General features: G+C 38.1%; 1 protein-coding gene across 1 annotated transcript in view; it reads left to right on the forward strand.

Moving 5' to 3' along the window:
- Nucleotides 1-9,215: 9,215 nt before the first annotated feature.
- Nucleotides 9,216-24,428, forward strand: part of GORASP2 (golgi reassembly stacking protein 2) — a gene marked incomplete at both ends in the record, with an annotated part of 31,337 nt that continues 16,124 nt past the window's right edge. Inside the window, 2 exons of the mRNA XM_084229104.1 lie at nucleotides 9,216-9,278; nucleotides 24,256-24,336. Of these exons, the coding sequence (XP_084085230.1) occupies nucleotides 9,216-9,278; nucleotides 24,256-24,336 (144 nt within the window). The remainder of the gene's footprint in view (nucleotides 9,279-24,255; nucleotides 24,337-24,428) is intronic.

Below are 24,428 nucleotides of genomic sequence, written 5' to 3' on the forward strand. Positions count from 1 at the left end.
TCCTTGGAGCAATCAATAAACAAATGTTTATAGAGAGTCCAAAGAACATGGTTCACTTTATATACTTTCTATATATCTGTAGATTTAGATAATCACATGCATTTTTATTCTTCTAATATATCATGTGGTAGAAGCAATAACATAATGGTTAAGTCCTAAATGCTAAACTAACTTGACTGGGTTCAAAGCTAGCTCTGACATTTCAAAGCTGTCATCCTAGGCAAGTTAAATGACTGTTATGTGCCTCAGTTTCCTCAAATGTAAAATTAGGATAAAAAGAGTATCTTGAGGTCATTAAGTAGTAAATTAGTTAACAAAAGCAAAGTAGATAGAACAGTGCTTGGGTCTATAGTAAATCCTCATAATGCTCACTCACAGTAAGACTGTATTAAAGGACATCACTGCTTAGAAGATCATTATTTCATTGAGGAGTGAGATTACAAATTATCTACAACTAACACCAAGGGAAATACTATAGTAATTCTACTCTGGAGTTGATTGTGCACTTTGCACATGCCTCAGTTGTGTGATGAGTTGCTGTGTGAAAAGTTACCCAGTTTCACAGCCAGGCTGTGATTGAGTCAGGATCCCATGTTTCACAGGATAGGATGAAGCATTACAGTGCTCTGATTTCCAATTCATTTGTTTCTTTTAAGACTTTCTAAATTACTTCACCTCTGTTGATGATCCTTTCTCCTGGAAAAAGCCCAGGACACATGACAGGAAACAATTCCTAGTGTACTTTATTTTTTTTTAAAAGATTTATTTATTTATGCATACAAGAACCAGGGTACAGGCCAGAGGTGCTGGGTGGGAGGGGGTGTGTGTGTGCAAGTGAGGACTCACCAGAGACAGAGTGGGGAACAGAACAGGCAGATCGACTGAAATACACTGCTGAGGGGAGCAGCCATAAAGTCAGGAGAGGTCTGCTGTGCCATGTGGGTATCTCCCTGGCTGGAGATGGAACTTGTGCTGCAGTGGCTGCCGACAGTATCACAGTCTGCGTCCTAACCCTCTGCGCCACCAGGGAGGCCCAATACATGATTTTTTAATAGTGTTAAAAATTAAAATTTCTAGGATACATCTTTCATTAAGCATAAAGCAAGATTCAAATTGCCAAGAAAGCATGGACCATAGTTTAGTTGGCAGTGTTTCCTTGTTCTTCATGGTACATAAAATAATGATTCATTTTATAATTAAAAACTTCTTAGATTTTATGAAATAGAGTACATTTTAAAGCCCTTGAAAAATTAGAGGATCCTAAAATAGCACCTTGAAGTTTTTTCCAATATTCCAAATCTTCAATTTTTAACAGAACTGCATTCTGCCAATATTCATGTTTAACTTATTTTTAAACTCATCTCATTTTTCAAACTTAATTACATGAAAGAAAAAATATGTTATTCTTATAAGTATAAAAGGAAGACTTTGATGTGCTCGCTGAGTATTGAATCACAATAAATCCACACTGATTAAAATGAAAAAACACATTTGACCATTTACCATCTCAAATCATCTTACAATAGAATGCAGACATATGCAGGATCCCTTGGGGAAAACTCAAATTTAGATGAGGGTCTACCTGCTCAAGTTCCTTATTCCCTTCCAGCCACTGAGGAGGCATCCCCACCATTTCCAGATTCTTTATTTGCATTTGCTTTCAAGGAGTTCACTGAATTAACCCTACTCAAACTGAGCTCACAGAAAACTGCACCAATAACCATATTCCCATGTTTATTTTTATAAATAAGGGTTGCAAATTTCCATGCCCTACATTGGTTGTGATGGTTGCTGAAGACTTTATCATGAATTCTTACCAAGTTAGATATAACAGCTTTGGAACCTTAGGGGAGGGATCTGATTAGGGAATTCACTTTCAAGATCAGTACTTATCCTTCAATTTACTTCCAGTCTGTAAACTCAGTAATATATCTTCTTGACTCAATAGAGCATCCATTTCAGATATGGGCAGGATTCTCGTATCAACAAGATAAGAAAATTCCGTTTAGTTCACAGGTTTCCAGCCCCAGTACAGAAAACTGCACAGAAAGACTGGAGTGGGCTTTAGAGCTAATAGCACTTAACTAGCACAAGCGCTTAGTATTGTTTGCATTTTAAAAACTCTACGTAAAGGACCTCCCTGGTGGCGCAGCGCTTGAGTGCTGGTTTGTGAAGCTTCTCACAGCCTCTGCAGCACTGGTTCAATCCCCAGCCCCTGGCAAGGGGCCCACATGGCGTGCAGACCTCTCCTGCCACGCGCGCTGCTCCCCTCAGCAGTGTATTTCGTCAGTCTGCCTGTTCTGCTCCCCGCTCTGGTTCTGGTGAATTTTCTCACCCTCCCACACTTCTGACTGTACCCCGTGCCTGTATAAATAAATAAATAAATCTTAAAAAAAAAAAACCTCTATGTAGTGTCATGCTATACATATCCTTGCTTTTTTGTTTAACTTTATATTTTTGAGATCTATCCATGTTGATACAAGTGACATTACTTTATTCATTTTGCCTACAATATTATGTTTAATAATGACATTTCAGCAAGGAAATTTGTGAAGTTAGAAACTTGGATGTCACTGGCATTGGAACAATATTTGCTATCTGACCTTCGACAGAGAAAGTTTGCTGATCTTTTTGATCTTGTTTGTTGACCTCAAACAAAAGAAATGAGTTATTCTGAAAACAAACAGGGTTTATTCAGAACACGTTACAGTGTCCTACCACATAAATATGTGTCTCTCCCTTTTGCCCCATCAGAAACTCTCCCATTTCCTTTCTGTACCTTCCCAGCATCAGGACCTTGCGTTTAACTGTCAAGGAACTGAGAAAATAGCACCGGAAATGCTGACCGCCAGGTGATAGCAACAGCAAGCTGGCACCAACATAAATCTCCCCCAAAATCTCCAAAAGCTTGTGTCACAAGGATGAGATGCTGACCCCTGCCCATCCCCCTCCCTTCTCCTTACTCCCTGTAACTCTAGCTAAATACCCCAGCACTCTGTCAAAAAGCAGGACAGTGGTCTTTCAGACAGGAGTCTGCTGCCCTTTTCAATTTGTCAGCAGGTTAAAAATACTTTCCTTCTCCTCACACTCTGTTTTCTCTTATTGACTAAGGGAAACCAAGATCAGCTCTCGTAGCAAACCTATACCTACCTGGATTCCAGCCAGGACTGTTGCAGACAGGGCTGTACCCAGGAAAACCTTTGGGGCCCAACCTCTGCCCCAGTGTGTGTGGAAGATAAGACCTCTGCCTAATGGGCCTTAAGGTTTTGAAATTGCTCAGGACCTGCCAGCCTTTCCTTCTTTCCTGTTTCTTTTCTATTTCCTATGAGAATGGGAATTCTATCCTGTGCTTTCCCACCATTGCATTTTTGCACCTCTGGAGAACAATTTGCTTAAGAAGTGTTGTCTCACCTAGATCTGATCTAAGTATCATTGGAATGGGGGAAGAATTTATTTTAATATGAAGGTATCCACTTGAAGTAATTTCCAGGGAGGAGTGAGGGATAATGTGTTATCAAGCCCTTCGTAAGCCTGTGAAAGCCCCTTGGCAGATTGTGACCTTCAGACTGAAGACTTTCAACATCACCACTAATGTTACTGTATACATATGCTTTAAAAACATGATTTACCTTGTCCCTTGATACAGAACCAGGGACAAGGGGAAATTCATTCCCTGGGGTGGCAATTAGATTCCTCTCTATCTCTCAGAATCATATAGAAACCCAGCCAACCCTTTCTGCCCTCTGAGGAACTAATTTGATACCAGTCATAAGTTACCATCTCTCCTCAATATCAAGGGGAAAAAACCATCAAGCAAGTAAGTTAGTCGAGAGGTTAATCACTGACTCTAGCCATACCTTCATCTTCAAAGGGCCTAGAGGTAATAATTAACCTAAGCATCCATTCCCTAAAATTAGACATCGACAAAGTTGCGAGGACTCAGCTTTTAGAGACAGCTGAAAAAAGAAAAAAACAGACTTGTGGGAGCTGTTCAAGCAGGTTCTTTTACAATACATAAATAACCCAACTTAAAAATGGGCAAAGATCTGAACAGACACTTTTCCAAAGAAGATATAGGCTGGCATCGAAGTATGTAAAGAAATGTTCAAGAGCAGTTGTTATTAAATGCGAATTAAAGCCACAATCAGATAGCACTTCATATCTAATAGAATGATTAAAATAATTTTTTAAAAAAGTGACAGTACCAAATGTTGGTGAGAATGCAGAGCAATAGAAATGCAAATTCATTGCAGCTAGGAATGCAAAATAGTGCAGCCACTTTGGAAGACAGTTTGGCAATTTCTTAAAAAGTTAAACTTACCATAGAACCCAGCAAATTCAGTATTAGGTATTTGCCCAAGTGAATTTAAAATTTATGGTCACACTAACTTATATATGGAAGGTTATAGCAGCTTTACTGATAATTGACAAAAACTTGAAATAAAACATTAAATAACAAATGGAAGAGCAAACTATAGCACATCCATACAATGGAATGCTTTTCAGTAATAAAAGAGAATGAGCTACAGACACACAACATGTATGGACTTTAAATGCATTTTAAAGTACTCAGACCCAAAAGTCTATATATGGTGTAGTTCCATGCATGTGATATTTTGGGGAACCCAAACTTGAAGTATGGAATCAGATTAGTGGCTTCCAAAGTCACAGGAAAGTATAATAGTTTGTTACAAAGGGACATACAGGAATTTTTAGGGTGATGAACTGTTCTCTATGGCAGTAGGGTGGTACTTAACCTGTCTAAATAAAACCCATAGAACAATGCATCACAAAGTTTAGATCTTAATGTGCAAATTAAAACCAACCAGAATGCTAGGTAATCCCAAGACATTCTACAGAGTGGGACCAATGAATTTAACTGTATTGCACAGGTGAATGTTACTATATACATCTTCACTTCATTGACAGGTGTGTGGGAAGGAGTCAACCTAACTATTCAACATATAACAAAGTTATATATAGTTTTATATACAACTATATAATATAGCTTTGAAAAATGCAGTTTTGATTGTAAATCCAAAAGATAAAGATAAAAAAAACTATATAAATACTATACTCCATTTGGTAGATTTGCTTCTCACACGAATACACATTAACAATTCTGAAACTGTATGAATACGAAGGTTGAAAAAATAAGTAAATAAATGGTAGATGATGGGAGCTGGGTTTCTTACTGTCTGAGAAAGAAGCTACAAGTAAGAAGAAGGAAAATGCTGGAATGAATGCCGCTGTGTTAAATTAGTATTGGAGACAGTATAAACTCATATTTAGTTTAATATCTACAGATAGAGAAATATAGGAATAATTATAGATATGTGTATATACATAGAACAATATACTTATATTTATTGATCTATCTCTACATCTGTATCTATCTATATATTATATTCACATTTTCTTGCTGTCTACTGAGGAAGTCTAATGATATTGACACTCCAGTAGTGATGAGCACATCCAACCACAAATCTTGGCTCCTAAATACTATTCTCCAATAAAAAAGATCAGGGTTCCTTGGAGGAATGACAGATTCTGGGGTTGGATCAAGAAACATGCAAGATGAGCCGATAGCCTCTTTTAGAAGCAGAAAGTACTGAAACACTCCAATAACAAAAGAATGGTTGCACAACAATTTGACTGTGCTTAATAAAACTGAACTGGACACCCAGAGATGGTTATGATGGTAAATGTTTTGTGTACTTTACCACACACATAAAAAGATGAGGGCCTCATAAAGGGACACAAAACCTAACCTGAAAGTGCTCCCTATGGGATCTAGGACAATTTGGACAACAAAATATACTATTATACATTCCCACCAACACTGAATAGAATAATATTGAATTATAATCAAAGCACTAAATAAATATGCATGAGACCACACTGATATAAATAAAAAAAAAACCCTAAATAAATAGGGAGATAGGACAAAATTTCTTACAGAAGAATTCCAAGTTATTTCTGTAAATACTCCCCTTTAGGAGGTTAGATTTACCTGACAGTAAGTTAGATTTAAGGAAAGGGGGAAAAATTAAGGTAGAGAACATCCAATAAAGTGATCAAGGTTAACATCACTAGTAATAAGTCACGTACCTTACTCCTAATATGATGTAGTCAGAAACATTTCACCTCTGAGGTTCTCCCCAAAACCAGTTAACCCAGAAAAACCTTGGACAACCAAAATGTAGGGATATTCTGCAAAATAACAGATGAGTGCCCATGGAAACTGTCAAGATTGTGAAAAACAGGAAAGTCTGAGACCCAATCACAAACCAGAGAAGACGAAGGAAATAGGACAATTAATGATTCCACCTGGAATCCTGGAACAGGAAATGAACATTAATGGGAAGATTTGTGAAATTTAAAGTATATTTAGAGTTTAGACAGCACTAATGTGTTAAATTTGGTTTCTTCACTTTGAGAAATGTATGGGAGATACTCACAAGAGGAGAACTTGAGAAAAGAGCATACGAGGACTCTCAATACTGTAAACCTGACAATGTTTGTTTTTTTAAGAGACTAAATAAAAACTTTGACAATTAAGGTGATGGGAAAATCAATGAAACACAAGAGCATCAGTATACAAAGAAACATGCAAGATGGGCCTTATGGCTATGATTGGTTGCTGGGAGGATCTTTCCAGCGCTAGAGATTCTCATTGGCTCTGACTATCCACAAACAGCAGGGTTTGTTGAGCATTGCTCTAGGGTGCTAGTTCTTAAAGTTTGTGTGTATCGGAACCACCTGGAAACTAATAAAGAATACTGGGACCCAGCCTCATTGCAGTAGACTAGCACTTGAACGTCTGTGTTTTCTGAGGATTCTGATTCATACCCGAACTTGAAAATCATTGCTCTACTGCTCTTCTATTAACATGACCATTCATTTACTAACCATTTATTGAGCCACTACTCTATACCAGTTCTTTGTCAGTTCGTTGTTTTTTTTAAAGATTGATTTATTTATGCATATAAATCAATTGGGGTGTAAGCCAGAGGTATAGGGGGGGAGAGGATTCACCAGAAAAAGAGTGGGGAACAGAACAGGCAGACTGACTGAAACACACTGCTGAGGGGAGCAGCGGGTGAGGCAGGAGAGGTCTGCTGCCCACTTTGATCTCTGGGGTCAGGATCGAACTCCTGCTGCAGTGACTGCTGATAGTTTGATAGCTTGATAGCACTGTCTTTAATCCCTGCACAACTGGGGAGGTCCTCCTTTGTCAGTTCTAAGGAAAAAATAGCACATAGGCAAAGACCATGACTCAAAGAGATAATATTCTAATGTGCAAATAAACACACACTGACTGAGTTTTCTTTTATTTCTCAGTTCCAAGTCCCCACCATCCGGGTTTTTGTTTGGCTTTGTATTGGGAGTGGGGCAGAGTTTTTCCTAACTTCAGGGATTATGGATTAATATAGGTCTTGGTTGCCTGTAGTTCCCTCTACTCCAGTCAGCTGTGGCTGGGATTCCATGGAATATAACATGACCCTTCCCAAGTTTTGTTTTTTAAGCAAAGCAAACTAGATTAGGAAGAGGCCATAGGTGAGGGAGACTCTACTGTCTGACAATGCAGAGCAGTTGTCATTGAAATTCAGCAGAAGCCAAACTTTCCCAGGGCTGTCTGGAGGCAAATATATTAAGCTGCACTAGCCAATATGATAGACATAACCCTTCCAGCATGAGCTGTTTATTTATAGGAACTCAGAATAAATGAAACCCAGAATAGACACACAAAATTGAGTCTCAGATGCTACTTCCAGAAAAATAGCTTTCTTCTGGTTTGATTTTTTAAATCTGTAGATATTTAATAATGTTGAGCTTTGCTTTTCTGCTGCCTCTTATATTTCAAAGTAAAAACTTGCAAGCAGCAGATTCCTACTTTAATTGAGGCTTGGGATTCTATTCTCTATCCTCTGAGCACATTCCCTAACTAAATAAAAAATCTAACTAAAAACGTGATAGCAACAAATAAAATATTGGGGGCTAGAATATTTCATAGGTGACAATATGTACTTCAAATTGCTTCACATCAGAGTACATATATTCTCTTGACTCACCATTAGCCATGGTCAATTGACCCTTGGCAAAGGCAATAACTAGGGTTTTAGAGGCAACACCAGCAAAGGACAAAAGGAACAAAGAGGCAGAAAAAAATGTGAATACATCTTGGCTACCTAAAGGAAGTGAGATGAGAAACCTAGCAGCAGCAGGCAGTGGAACGCCAAGGAAATGCAATTAGGCTTCTAACTCTGGCATGGCTAACTAAGATTGTGATGATTTTTGTGATCTTGTTCTCACAAGTAGAACGGGCAAAGCCTGGTGGCGCAAGGGGTTAAGCATAGCACCCTGAAGCAATCCGCAGCCTCTGCAGCACGAGTTCGATCCCTGGCCGGCTAGAGAGCAACCCACATGGCGCAGCAGACCTCTCCTGTCTTGCCCGCTGATCCCCTCAGCAGTGTATTTTGTCAGTCTGCCTGTTCTGTTCCCCACTCTGTCTCTGGTGTGAATCCTCTCACCCCCCCACATCTGGCCTATACCCCAGCTCTTGTATGCCTAAATAAATAAATCTTTAAAAAAAAAAAGTACTTAGTGTATTCTCCTTGATTCTTTGGGACACATATTTACTGAGCTAAGCGGATGCGGTATTCAGCTCACAGAAAGCCACTATCCCTCTCCTCTGGACCTGCAACGGGAACTATAAACCCAAGACTAACAAGCAGAGCTCAAGATGTGCATTTACCCCTATTCTTTCCAGCAGCCGTCCTTTCACGGATTCGACCACTAAGGGGCGCTGCAACCAAGCGACCGTTCTTCTTGACAAACGGAAACGCGTCTTGATGAATATTGTCCAGTCCAGGCTCCCGTAGCAAGGTGCCGCGACTGGACGAACTGTATTTCTCCTCTCGCGCGAGAAGAGTAAGCCCCGCCCCGCACACGCCTCCTCTTCAGGTCCCGTCGCCCCGCCCGCGCGCGCTCAGGCCCCTGGCGGTGGTGCGCGCTAGGTGGCGCTGTCTGGCGGCGTCCCAGCCGCGCCTGCTGCGGCGGCGACGATCTCCCGGCCGGCAGTGCGGCCCGGCTCTCGGGCGGCTGCGAGTGCCACGTCCCAAGTGCTACGCGGAGGAGCGGAGCGGGCGGTGCGCCGGGGTGGGGAGCAGCGCGGAGCCGGCCCGGCCACGCCACACTGATCGCCTGCCGCCATGGGCTCTTCGCAGAGCGTCGAGATCCCGGGCGGGGGCACGGAAGGCTACCACGTCCTGCGGGTGAGGGCTCCGACGGCGACCCCGGAGCGGCGGGTGGGAGGTGGGACCCGGCCTCGGGGAGGCGAGGCCCCGACGGGCGCCTTTCCGGGGCCGCCAGGCCGGACCCCGCGAAGCAGCGGCGACCGTGGGCTGGGGCCGGGGGCAGCTCGCACCCTGCCGCCCCGGCGCGCCCGCCCCGGGCCCAGCGCCCGCCGCTCTGGGAGGACGAGCTGGAGCCGGAGGCGGTCGCCGGAGACTCCGCCGGGGGCGGGCCGGGCCGGAGCGGGGCCACCTCGACTCGCGTCCCTCCTCGCGGCCTGCCCTGCCCCTCCGCACACGAGCCCCCTCCCCGTAATTCCCAGTTCCCGAAGTTAGGAAGTCTTGGGGGCAAAGTCTGCAAAAGAGGTGATGAAGGTCGCGTTTGAGTTTTCTGAGAGAAGGAAGCCTAGAACCCAGAGAGCAGAGGCGGGGATGCGACGGCAGGTGTTCGTGCGCCTCCGCACCGCCTGGCCGGCGGGAGAGGCCACTGAGGCAGACCGGAAGCGAAATGGCCTGGAACTGGGGTTGACGGGCTGAAATGGACTTGCTTTGGACAGGACCTTTCCATCTTCTGTGTTGGCTGCTGACCTCTGCACCCCTCCCCTTCCAGATTTCCTGGAGGGGGGAGAGAGGAGGTCTAAACGTTCTTTTCTGAGGCTGCTCAGGGGGTGGAGCAGATACAGGTGTGGATCCACAGTGGTAAGAGAGATACTGGAAAGGGACTTTTTTTGGGGGAAAAAAAATACCGAGGTAAATGAAGGAAAGCCACCTCAGTTACCAGGATGCAGGGAAACTTGAATCTCAAAAGATGTTGGCTAAGCCGCTGCTTAGGAACATCCCGGTTTGGGTAAAGCTTGTGGTTCTTTCCTCATGGAACTGGGAGTCTTTGAAAGTAGCAGTGATAGTTGTGTGCTGTGACACCTGCTGAGTGGTAACATGGTGAACTGTCATTAAAGTGGCCCCAATGTGTAGCACCATTTCAGAACGTGAGAGTGTCACTGTATATTAACTCTTCACAAACAAGAGTACTTTCGCTGAAAGAGAATGTGCTTCCTAGTGCTACAGAAAAGTTCTGCCATAGATACTGTTTTAGGTAAGACAGCATTCCTAAACTAAATTACCCAAGTATCTGGGTGATAGAACTGGGATCGGTTACCTTTATAATCTTCAGGATTATCAAGTCTAGTTGTTTGTTCCTGCTACACTGATTTTCACAGTGGCATATTCTGACCATGAATCCTTGGGGATTTATTTTATTTTTATGATACATGCACTCAGTAAAACACATTAGTGTTAGTGAATTTTAAAAGTCTGTTTGAAAGAAAGCTGTACACATCAAAAAGATTACATTCAGCGACCTTTGTTAATGACATTCCCATATAAAACAAACTGAGGTGCATTTTCTTTACATTGTGCACCTCAGTAAATCTGTGCTCATACCTGTTCAGTAATGCAAGTGTGTTATTAATCTATAAACTTGATTTTTAGAAACACCAGTCAGCCTTCGCTTCCAGTCTGCATCTGGTGTGTAAGTGTTGCAAAAGATGAAATGATTCTTGTTTCATTCAAGTTTTATTAGAGGGAACTATAAAATAGTAGATATAGTAAATAATACATAGTTTAGTTTTTTTAATGTTTCAGAGTCCCTAACCCACTCTGTTCCTGATTCCGTATTGGTTTTCTTTTTTTTTTTTTTTTTTTTGTAAAGATTTATTTATTTATTTATACAAGCACTGGGTACAGTCAGAAGCGCGGGAGTGTGAGAGAATTCACCAGAGCCAGAGCGGGGAGCAGAGCAGGCAGAAGGACCGAAGTACACTGCTGAGGGGAGCAGCGGGCTGGCAGGAGAGGTCTGCGCGCCATGTGGGACCCTCCTCTGGTGGCTGGGGAGCAGCCGGGGATCGAACCGGCGCCGCAGAGGCCGCGGGCAGCTTCGCAACCTAGCGCTCAACCGCTGCGCCACCGGGGAGGCCCCGTATTGGTTTTCTTATCTTTGTTTTTAGAGAGGAAAGAAGTTATTAAATCTCGACATAAAAATGTCTCCATTACATGAAACATTGCCTGAATGTACCAGCAGTATACTATTGCGCCTGTAAACCAAAGGAAATATAGCAGGGTAATTTTGGAGTAAAATGACTCACGTCTAACAAGTTCTAGACTGATTTAATCAGAAGTTAGTTTTCTTTAATCAATTTCCTAGCCATTTTCTTGTCAGTAACAAAAACTTGTGTGACTGAGTTTTGAAATACCAATTATAGTTACACCCATATCCACTGTGTTTTATTGTTGTTTGAAAGTCCCTATAATTCATATAGGTTGAACTTTACATTTTTTCCATATCCATTGATAGATATTGCTTTAAAAAAATTTTTAGGGGAGAACCTTGAAATGGTTCTAGATTTTCTGCTCCAAGCAATGTACTTTCCTTTTTATGTATTATGTATGTATGTGTGATGAACATTTTCATGTTGTCATCATATTGTATATCCTGGTCTCCATACACACCCTAGAAGTAACCACCACATAGTTACTTACATTTCTTTTCAAAAATGTTATATGCTTACCAAAAAAAAAAAAAAAAATCTCTGCCCCTCCCTTCTCTTTCATTCTTTTTGTTTCTTCTTGTAGCTTTGGAACCCTGTGATATATACTGTTAAACACCTTGGTCTTTTTATTTGATAACTCATTTTTGCAGACCTTTCACAACAGCACAAAGGATCTGCTTCTTGCTTTCAGGTCCCAGGTGATCTGTTTGGAACAGTTTGATTAAGCAGCACCTCCTGGTGTTTGGATATTTAATTTTTTTAGTCTTCTTCTAGTAGAAGTACATATCTACAACCTTAAATCCTACCTTTTGTTATCACTTAAAAGGTACATTTTCCTTGATTATTTAATCTTAGTGTTGTCTATGTAAATGGTCATCATCTTAGGAAAAAGTTATATTGCTCTCTGGTTATCAGCAAGTGTACATTAGAGGTCATTTGGATATGTTCAAAAAGTATAATAAAGAATCTAAACTACTTGTAATTCCACCATCTAAAGATATATACTGGTGAAGTATTTTTTTGTAGCCTTTTTCCCTTATGCTTAACATTGCCCCTTAGCTGTGTTTCACATAGATTGTGAACCATATGACTTAAGAACAGGATATCACAAGTTATGTTTGCCTTAAAACCAAAAATATCCAATAACTGAGGTTTTAATAAATATGTGTCTAATCACTTACAATGCTATGCATTGCGTTTTAGTGAAGATTGTGTTTCAGAACATTTTGTGGAATGGGCCAACCTCTTCTTGTATGTGCATGTACATTTGCATGTACAGGAAAATGAAACAGGTAATAAGCCTGGATATTTAAAGGATTACTGGCAGATGGTGATACATAATTCCTTTTCAATATCAATTTTATGAAATTTCTGCAAATGTGAAATATTTGTATATTCACAAATACAGTTACAAAAAGTTATAAGTATAGACAGCTCATGGAAGATTTTAGAATTTTTTCAAAAATCATTTTTTAAAGATGACATTTCAAATTTCTTTATGTAGTATGTCCAGTTCCACGTTAAGGAGAATGCCAATTTTATTCCCATTCCAAATATTAGGCAGGATAATGTTTTTAGCCAGGGCTTCTCAGTTTTGTTAGAAATTACTGTAGATTGCTGGATACAGAATTCTTGCCAGAATTCTTCCATTAACTATCAAGTAAACTCAATAAGGCCATTTTCAAAATTACATTTCTGGATCAGTTTCTAAATTAAGATATTCAGATTAATTCCATTCTACACTTAAATACTCCTTGAGATCTAGAATACCTCAGCCCACTGTGGATCCAGTGCTCACACTTATATGGGGATGTGAGAAAATGTCATGTTCACACCATTCCTTATTTCCTCTGAGAGGGATTTTGAGGTGATGGATGTTTTGTAGGAGAGACTTTTGAGATGAAGTGTGGTCCTGTGTAATAATAGGTCTTTATCTCCTGAGTCACTTACTGCAGACTGGACAGATTAGGCACTCTCCCTAAAGGAGAAAGTGACTGCTAAGTGGCATTATTTCTGTAGGAAAGAGTAATAAGACCATATCTAACTGTTATATAGTACCATTCTGTTTTAATGGTGCTTCACTAATGTACACTAACTCTTGCTATAATACCATTTCAGTTCAGTATTTAACTTTGAAAAAGTGAGTTCCTGGTATTTAATAGTTATAATGTTTTATTTACTAATACTGTGTTTCTCAAACTTTTAAAACTCATGCCCCCTTTTGAAAAACAAAAATCTTACTACTATCCCCCTTTCTCATTCATTCTAAAAACAATGTGTGGAAATAGAAAACAGTTGGGTTATTTGATGTTTTCCAAATATAAAGTTGTAATTGAAAAAAATTATAAATACCATATGAAGATTCTGACTTGTACCCCACCCCCAGCATTGATCTTTCTGATAAAAGGCTGCAAAATTGTTTATAAGCATTATTTGTGGTTACTTTCAAATGTAGGGATCAGATATTTCAGGTTATGAAAACCTTGGACTACAATTTTATGAGCCTTAAGAAACTTTTAGGAATTTAAGTATCTTTAGAAATAAACTTTTCCCAGTAAAAATAGGCCTTGAACAACTAGTGTCATGTGTATATATACTTTCATATTTATTGGATAAAGTATATTTTAATGTTTGGACTGTCTTCCTCAGGATCCTGCTGGGGGTGGGTTATTAGGATTTCTGTTTCTGGTCGGTAAGTAGTTCAAGAGTACACAGCACTGGCTCTAGGGCCTTCTCGGTCAGATATAGACAGGGTTTTTAATAATTCCCTGAAATTTTCTTAAGAATTGAACTTAGAATAACTGCTAGCATTAGTACATTCATTTTACTGGCTTTACTAGTCTACTGAAAGGGTTATATTGTTTTGATTGATTCACTAATACAATCTTAACAGTCGAAACTAGAAAATTAAAAAAAAAAACCTAGAAAATACTTATCTGTAAAGATTTGATATTTATTTTGGAATCTGATTGCATGTTGCCTTGGGAGGTGTAATTATAAAAAAGGATGGCTTTTTTTTCAAACAACATTAAAAACCAAAGCAGTTATTTTTGAGAAATTATATACTTTCCTCTAACATTGCAAATAAATTTACTACAATAGGAAGAGAATTTTGCTGGAATAGACTTGCTTTTTTTTAGTTAAAGCATCAAGTTGAAGTCAAGCACATTCTCAGAAATAAGGAGCTTTGTGTCTTAATGGACATGAATTGTTGAGAAACTATCCTAGTAGACCACTTGAGAGCATCCTTGGGAATCACTGGATTCTAGTGTCACCCATTACCTCCTATGTTTCTTTTTTTTTTTTTTGCTTTAAGATTTATTTATGCATATAAGAACTGGGGTACAGGCCAGAAGTGTGGCGGGTGAGAGGATTCACCACAGACAGAGTAGGGAACAGAACAGGCAGATTGACTGAAATACACTGCTGAGGGGAGCAGTGGATGAGACAGGAGAGGTCTGCCTCGCCATGTGTGTAGCTTCCTGGTTGGGGATTGAACTTGTGCTGCAGTGGCTGTGGATAGCTTCTTAGTGCTGTGTCTTAACCTCTTGTGCCACCAGGGAGGCCTTACATCCTTATGTTTCTTGGGGAAAACTTTTGAACTTCTTTGAACTATGTTTTTTTTACCTGAATAGTGGAGATAATCATTATTATGACAGTCCCTCATACTGTTTTTTAAGCTAAAAACCACATCAAATGTTGTGTATGAAAATAATTTGGAAGAAACAGTGCTTTCCATCTCACTGTTTATCCCAAAGATGAAGTGAGATATTCCATGTAAAGTATTTCATGTAGGGTCTAGAATATAATAGAGATTCAGTAAATGTTAGTTGTTACTTTTATTATTAGCATTTGAATTGTATCACCTATTGCCACTATTGGAGTGGCATTACTAGTTAAAATATACTAGTTATAAATATTTTGAGTAGTGTTTTTTAATCATTCAGCATCTACTTTCTATCCATGATCTAGCTCTGTACTTTGCTGCTGTTTAAAATATAAGTTTTGGGGCCTCCCCGGTGGGGCAGCGGTTGAGCGCTGGGTTGCGAAGCTGCCCGCAGCCTCTGCAGCATCGGTTCGATCCCCGGCTGCTCCCCGGCCACCGGAGGAGGGTCCCACATGGCACGCAGACCTCTCCTGCCGCCCACTGCTCCCCTCAGCAGTGTACTTCCGTCCTTCTGCCTGCTCTGCTCCCTGCTCTGGCTCTGGTGAATTCTCACCGTCCTGCGCTTCTGACTGTACCCAGTGTATGTATAAACAAAACAAACAAATAAATAAAAAAAAATGCCTCTATTAAAAAAATAAAATAAAATATAAGTTTTGGATTAAATCTGACCATTAATTTTATGAATATGCCTGCTAATTTTTAAGGATCCTTTATTTTAAAGGAAATTTTTTAAATATATATTTTTAAAGGTAGGTAAGTACAAGTGTCCTTTCATTGCTTTGCCACAGTGTTAGTAAACATGTTAGTAAAAATGATTGAAGAATTCTGTGTAATTAAAGTGATCTTGTTGGGTTTGATTTTCTATATTGTAAACTATAAATAGACAGTCTTACTGTGAGTTCCTTAGGTTTAGAGATGATCTAGTCAGTGTCCTCACTTTACTGTTAAAGGGGCACGGAGATTATTGCCCAAGGTCACATAGCAAGTTTTCTTTCTCTAACAAACAAGTAACCTTAAGTTGATCTTTGAAAATAATAAAATGAAGTGACATGTTGTCAGAAGTTTTTGTTTCTTTTAAGACATCCTTCATCATCATTTTCCTAACATACAGGTATTTTCTAGGAAGCTATTATGTAATGAAAATGTTTTATTTCTTTTAGCTATCTTTAGAATTTTATTTCAATTTGCTTTTTATGTTACAAAATTATAGGAGCAATGTCAGGAGAGCTTGCTTTATTTGGGTCAAATACAGGAGGAGAATGTTTTAGCAGGTGAAACTTGAACTCTTCTAGTCAACTGCAAAGTTGATTAAGTTTGTATCAAGTCCCAGATAGGGAAACTAGTCATAGCAGAGTTCCCTCCATTCCAAAAATGCTTTTTTATAACTATGAAACATTTAGGATTTTTTTTCAATTATGTCACATTCCCAAATCTTTCTCCATCATTTTTACTACCTAAGCACACACATAAGGCTTTATGTGTCTAATTGAAGTCAGTTATCATTTAGGTATTAGCTTAGGTTGAGGGTTTTTTCCAGTCTCATTTAACATCTGTCTACTTTTTTTTTTTTTGAAAACAGTACAAAAGTGAGTGTTAACATTTAATTGAGAGCCAGAGGAGATGATGGTGTAGACAGAAAGTTATTCATAGGGACTTACCTGCATTTTATGTGTGGAAAAGGAATTAGCGCAGTAATGAAGAAGCAACAATTACATATTCCACTGAGCCAATTTTATGGAACTATCTCCTTGATTTCAAAATTAAAGGGTGATAATTCACATACCTGCCAGAAACGTGGATAAATGTATTTTTGTATATCACCTTATAAAATACTTGATGTGATGGTATCCTTTGTTCTGAAGGTAGGTAGCCTTGTGGTTACTTTCTTTGTTACTTGAAGGTTTTATACCCCTCACCTGGAAGTATTTAGGTAAACAGAACAGTACAGTTGAAGAGATGCCTCCTCCCATACTCTGCCAAACTCTTCTCTGCATTCCCTCCCTCCCTCCTCCAAGCTAAGGTTAAAAGGGGGATGGGTAGGGAGCTCATGTGAAATGATTCAAATCTAGTATAAAGTATAATATTTTTAATCCCAGAAAAAGATGGATGCTTCACTGGAAACAACCAGTAAAGAACAGTTTGGTCCATACACAAAAAAAATTTCAGTCTAAATCTGAGTGATCCAAGATCAGAAAGTAAGAGAAAAGTCAAAAGTTCAATTGTTTTATTATCTGGAGGTTGAGTGGACAAAAGAGCTAGTGGTATTTTTCCTGAAGGGCAATTTTTTCAAATTTTTTATTACAGCTCAAAGTACGAAATACATTTTCCATTATAACCATGAAAAATACCCTTGGTATTCAGTTAGGGATTTTTGATGTTCTGTCTATTCAGGCATATTCCTATTTTGACATTGGTCTATTCTGTCATGTCATGATCCACTAAATTGATTTCAGAACCCACTGAATAACACCACTTTAGGGATTATTTATGTATGATTGGTGATTCAAAATCCTACTTCTAATCATTGGTGCTAATTTCTTTTTATATAGTGGGGAAGGATGTCCTTATATTGTGCAGTTTCTATCATCTCATTTTTTGCTTCTTGAGGAATGAAAGGTGTTATTTCAGGAGTGCTTAGGAGAGAAAGTATTTCTTCAACATGACTTTTATTTTGGTGATATAACCTCAAAATGTAAAGCTTGAACTCTTACAAGTGCCAGTAACTTTTCATAATTTCTTCTACCTATAATATTGTTAACATTTCTTTTTATAGCTATCATATTATAAGCATAATTGCTCTTTAGTATTTTCAGCTGCTTCATTTTGTTTCTTAATTGTTCAGGGGTGATCACATGCCAAGAATAAGTGGGAAAAGTGCAATCTCAACATGCTTGTTAGAACCCTTAGGAACGGATTTGTATAGAGTCATATTTTTCCTTAAAGCTGAATATTTACTGCTTTAGGTATCCAAATAATGTTATATGAAAATCTATTTTTAAATGTGTTACATACTTTCCCAGTATCAAAGATGGATATTAAATATAATTTAATCCCTTTGTGTCTTTTTTTCCTTTGAGGCATGATTGACACGTAATATACTAGTCCCAGATATACTATCAATACATGATTGAATAGCTGTGTACATTGCAAACCAATAACCATAATAAGTCTAGTTAATCATCATACATAGTTACAAAATTATTTTTTCTTGTGATTAGAGCTCTTAATTCACTTAGCATAATGCCCTTGCGGTCCATCATGTTGTACAAAAGGCAAGATTTCATTCTTTTTTATGACCAAATAATACTTGAGAGAGTGAGAGAGAGAGAGAGAGAGAGTGTGTGTGTGTGTGTGTGTGTGTGAGTGTGTTTATCCATCCATCAGTAGATGCTTAGCTTGTTTCCATACCTTAGCTATTGTGAATAACGCTGCAGTGAGCATGGGAGTGCATCTATCTTTGAGTTAGTGTTTTCATTTCATTAGGCAAGATACCCAGAAGTAGAATTGCTGGATCATAGAGTAGTTCTATTTTTAATTTTTTGAGGAACTTCCATGATGTTTTTCCATAGTGGCCATATCAGTTTACTGCACCAAAAAAGTACAAAGGGTTTCCTTTCTTCCACATCCTTGCCAACACTTATTAGTTCTTGTCTTTTTGATATTAGCCATTCTAACAGGTATGAGATGACCGTGGTTTTTGGTTTGAATTTCCCTGATGATTAGTGATGTTGAGCATCTTTTCATGTACATGTTGATCATCTCTGTGTCTTTGGAAAAATGGCTGTTAAGATCCTCTGTCCTTTTTTTAATTGGCTTGCTTATGTTTTTTACTATTGAGTTGTAGAAGTTCTTTATATTTTGGGGGTAGTTAGCTCCTTATCCAGATATGATTGTAAATATTTTCTTCCATTCAATAGGTTGCCTTTTTATTTGTCAGTGGTTTCTTTTGCTGTGCCTTTTAGTTTGATGTAGTCCTGCTTATTATTTTTCTTCACTGTATATGTCTTTTGGAGAATGTATGTATACCCATTTCTATGGGTATATGGTAAAGAGTGGAAGATTGTGTGTCAAAGGTGTGCTTATTTCATCATTAATAGATATTGCCAAACCGTTTTATCAATTATAGTCCCATCATCAATAATTGTGGTTTCTGATTCTGCCTCACTAGATTCTGATATCCTCACTAGAACTTAGTATTTTCTGTCTTTTTCATATTTGCCATTCTGATAGCTGTGTGGAAGCTTTACATTGTGGTTTTAATTGCATTTCCTTGATGATTATAGAAGTTGAGCATATTTTCATATTTATTATCTATATCAGTATCCTCTTTTACTAAACCTGGGTTGTCTGTCTTGGAAACTTTATTGGGATATATTTTATAGACCATTAAATTCAACCTTATAAGGTGTACAGTTCAATTGCTTTTTTAGTATATTCACAGAGTGCACAACCAGCACTATTATCTAATTCCAGAATCCTTAATCACCCCAGAACCTCTTCTCTGTTCCCAACCCTAGCCCCTGGCAACCACTAATCTACTTCCTATCCCTATGGATTTGCCTTTTCTAGTCATTCCATATAAATGGAATCATAAAACCTGTGGTGTTTGTAACTGGCTTCTTTCATTTAACATAATGGTTTCAAGGTTTGTTGGTCATATCATTACTTTTTATTTACATGTAGCATTACGTTTTACTTACACTTTTATGTGTCTGTTGATGTACTAAATTTTGTTTATCCATTAATCAGTTGAGGGTCATTTGAATTGTTCCCAATTCTGGGCTGTTGTGAATAATATGCAGATAATGAAATTTGTATACAAGTGTTTATGTGATCATGTTTTCATTTCTACGTTATACTTAAGAGTAGAATTCTGTCCTGCATCTCTTTTACATTTTCAGGATCTGTCAAACTGTTTTCCACAAATAGCTGTACCATTTTACCTTCCCATCATCAATGGGAAGACCTTGTTAATATCTTTTTTTACTTTAGTCCTTCTTATGGATGTGAAGTGGTATCACTTGTTTTTCTTAATGATTTACAGTAGAACTGAATACATTTCCTTTGTTATATGTTTATTATATCTTTTCATTCCCTTAATGTCTTTTGATGAGCAACATTTCTTAGTTTTAGTATAGTTTATCTTTTTTTAGATTATTGTTCCCAGTTTAAGAAGTCTTTTCATACTTCAAGATCTCAAAAATAGTCTCCTGTTTTTCTCTAAAAGTCTTTGTTTTTACCTTTGACTTTTAGATTTGCCATCCATCTGGAACTGTTTTTTGAGAAGCAATTTTTTAAGAAGTTTCTTCCTCGCTGACTAGCATTTTATGTCCTTTTCCTTTTTTAAAGGGGTGAAAAATAAGGTAATAAGGTAATATACAGGAATTAGTTGGTTACAAAGATTTGCCCTCAGGTGGTGACTGCAGAGATAGGATGATGGACTTAAGATGTGTAGGATTCCTATCATGTCAGAGTTAGCTAGTCATTTCATTAACTCAGACACATTGAATCTCTACATTATTCTTGTAAAGTAGTTGATATTGCATGTGAGAAAATTGAGGCCCTGAAAGGTAAATAAAATTTGTTAAGTTCACAGTGCTGTTAAACAGGCAGAACCAGGGCTCAGAACCAGTCTAGCTTTTAGACTATTGTTTTTTTATTGTACATTTTTTCAAAATCCCATAAAATATTAATAAACTTTCAGATTTAACCTATTCATGTTGGATTTCTGTGATAGTTGACCACTAATAAATGTTAAGTGAACTGTGGAGTCGTGTGTGTGTGTGTGTGTGTGTGTGTGTGTGTGTGTGTTTGTGTGTTTTAAGATGGTTTGAAGGACAACAATTGAGAGACCTCATAGGGGACTGAAAGTATTGAAGTGGTAATCTGATGCTTAAGAGATTAGTTGCCTAAGAGACTCTTGTCAGTGGATAATACTGCCAGAAAAACTTAACCTGTCTGGATACTTAATTTGCTATGTTGTAGATCTTACTTTCCATGATGAGAAATGGAGGAAATTTCTTTCACATGTATTAGGATCAAAGAGCATTTCTAGACCTCCCTCTACTGAGTGTTGCCAGAATTGTGCTAGTTCTAATGATATAAATAAATTTAGGAAAATACATTTCTAAGTCCATTTGTAACAGAAAGGAGATCTATGTCTATAGCAAATGAAAATGGGAAGATATAGTGAAAGGATTATTTAAGTTTGTTTTAAATTCATATTTAGCTATTGAATCTTTTGAGTTATGGGGAAGAATTCTTCTAATGCCATTGGAAACATTACATTCAATCAAATAATGGTAAACTTAATACTCAGCGGGTGGTATAAGAATCAGTGTGCATGATATCCACTTCCTGAGTTGGTGGTGTCATTACAAAAGTACTGTCTTTAGCCCTTTTAAACCGAAAAGTAAACTTTTGGCAGCCTCTGTGGAGAGGTCTGAAATTGATCAATGAACTTGTTGTTTCTAGATAAAATGGTCATTTGGTAACATTCAGATTCAGAGAATGTGACTAGATACAGTCCCTTTTAAATGAGAAACTTCATTCTAAGGAGGCTCCTAGGAACTATGTTAATTATCTCCTTTTCACACCTGAGGCATTTCACACGTAATTGATAGGTACCTAACAGATTTCATGCCTAGGAGAGCATCACTTTCTTTTCCATTGACCTCATTTATCTTCTGAGGGCTGCAGGCCTCCACCCTTTTCCCTTCAGAGTGACCATTTGGGGAGAAATCAGTCTGCGATTTGGGTTCTAGACATTTTGCTTACATCTAAGAAAGCTGAATGTAAAAAAAACTAAACAAATGTGTATTGATAATTTTTATTACTGCTAACACCTTTAAATAGTAAATCCCTTTGATATTTAATTTGTTTTATTTACAAAAATGATATAGTCCCAGATTTGCAGGAGAACTTACAGAAAGCAAAATTAGACAGCTTCAGTAAGGTAAATATTGTTTTGTAAAGGACAGCTGTTCCTTACTGTAACAAAGGAAGAAAATCTAGTTTTACTTCTTCAGAGGCAATGATGGCATAATTTGGTTTTAAATAAATAAAAGGTAATATTAATCCAAGCAGCAATGAGTGGTTCTGCTTGATGTTATCTGGCAGTAGAGGAATATATTCTGGGAATAATCTAGATTCCATTTTGAAAACATTAAAATGATTTGTTTACTGTGTATACAGCTATAAATTTTATGTAGGGGTGAATATGGGTACTTTATTTGCATAGCCTCAGAACTGTTAGAAGAACTGCTTGTGTTAGGGGGAACAGAATGTCCTAAAGCTAATTCCATACAGGCTTTGTGGACTCCACCCCCACCCCAGGCCAAAGCCAAAGACACTGGGAACTCCAAATCCCATCACCACCAAAGGGAAGGTAGCTGGGACCTGAGGGTGGGGTTAAGCAGCCAGGTGGATATAAAAGGCAAACACATGGGCTTTGGGAGCTCCCCTATTTTGGCTCTCCGCCAGCTCGCAGCGTCCGGCCAGCTCTGAGAGTGACTTTGGGTTTCCAGGTCGTTGGATCGGGTAGGACACATTAAAGACTTTATTTCCCTATTTTCTCCCTGAGTTGTACATTTTCCTTATTTCCTTTTCTCTTGTAAATAAACCTTTTATTAATCTTTTGTGTGTGTCTGTAGTAGAGTGTTAATAAGTCCCTTTAAAGCACGCGGGTGAGTACCCACAGCCAGGAACCCGTTCAATATCGGGGCTGCTCTATAACAGCTTGGCGCCCAAAGTGCTTTGCAAGCTTCACCCATGGTTGACCAGCCCAAAGTAATTTTTCTTGCGTTGGTCACCATAAAGTGCATTAGGTCTGCATAACACTTGGACAGTTATAGAAAATTAGCCTACAAATACCCCTGCAAACTTCATTTTTGTAAGAGAGCCTTAACAGCACTTAATAACAGCAAGCAGAATAAAAATTACTTAAGAAATTATGAAAATATTTTGGAAGAGGAATACAGAGTGGATTGTAGTTGCTTTTGCTCTTCTGTCATATTGCTGTTATAACTAGCAAATAATGGTTTTATTATTGTACTTTATAAAATTTTATAGTTTATTTTAATCCATCTCAAATTTGGAATGCTAAACATTTCAGTTTTTGGGAAGATAATTACTCAATCTTCCACTTAAAGTTCTCTATAAATTTGGTTCCACCTTTTCTAGCCCTTATTGAACTCATAAGTATAAGTTATACTTTTCAGTTTCATATTTACCACTAGCCAGCTATAGGACCATAAGCAAGTCATAGAATGGTTTCTTCACCGTAAAATAAAAGAATTTCACAAAATTAGTGGTTTTAACCCCCTGGGTTATGGCGAAACACTCTAATAATTTGGTGAAAGCCGTGGATTTTTAAATTCCAAAAACTGCTGATTCATACAAAATGTTGCATTTAATTTCAAGAGCTGTGTGGTGTTCCCTGAAACCATCCACAGATTTCAGTTTACGGTTCCCCTGAATTAAGGGGTTTCTGATTTTCAAAATCTGCAATTCTGTATCCCACACAACCCTGTTGTCTAACTACATTACATTATAATCCTCATTTTTTAGACTCCTGCTTCCAGGTTTTTACTCATTATTTCATCTGTTTTCAGATGTCCTTTCTTATCATCTTATCCATCTTTCATCTTTGAAAATTCTATACTTTTTGTAAAGCACAATTCAAATGTCTTTTTTAATGAAGCTTCTTCAGTGAGAATTAATCATCCTGTTAGAACTTTGTAACTCCATTTATAGTCCTTAACCGCTTTGGTCTTACATATATAGTGATTAAAAGGACTGTGTGACCTCTGTTTCCCATCCTTTTTTTGCCTGTTCCTCAACAGATGATGAATGTCTTGATGTCAGCGACTGTGTTTCTATATTAGCTTTGTAACTAAATGGTGCCTTGCTAATAGTGGTCATGGAATAAGTGCTTGCTAAATTGAATTTGTCCCTCAGTTGTAATGACTGCTAACTGCTGGGAGGATTGTTCCCACCCTGTTGCAAAAAAGTAGAGAGTGTTCTGACATAGAACCAGAGGGAAAACCTCATGTGTAAGATAAACTTAAATAATGGGTATTATTTAGGGAACTGCAAGGGTCTTGTCTGGGAGAGATCAGAGAACTAGTGTGTTATCAATGAAATGTATTTTACTGAAAAGAAATAGTAAAATTAGCTTACAATTTTTTAACTTTTAATTTTTTAGCTTTTTAATTTTTTAACTTTTTTGGCATTTCTGTTTTTATAGGTACAAGAAAATTCCCCAGGACATAGAGCTGGACTGGAGCCATTTTTTGATTTTATTGTTTCGATTAATGGTTCGAGATTAGTAAGTTCAATTTTTTTTAATAGTTTTGCCTATAGTGTTTTATAATCTTTTGAAAATGGAACTTTTCAGATCATTTAGGATGGATGTTTATT

The sequence above is a fragment of the Talpa europaea genome, assembly GCF_964194135.1.
Source record: "Talpa europaea genome assembly, chromosome: 1".
NCBI classification, from domain to species: Eukaryota; Metazoa; Chordata; class Mammalia; order Eulipotyphla; family Talpidae; genus Talpa; species Talpa europaea.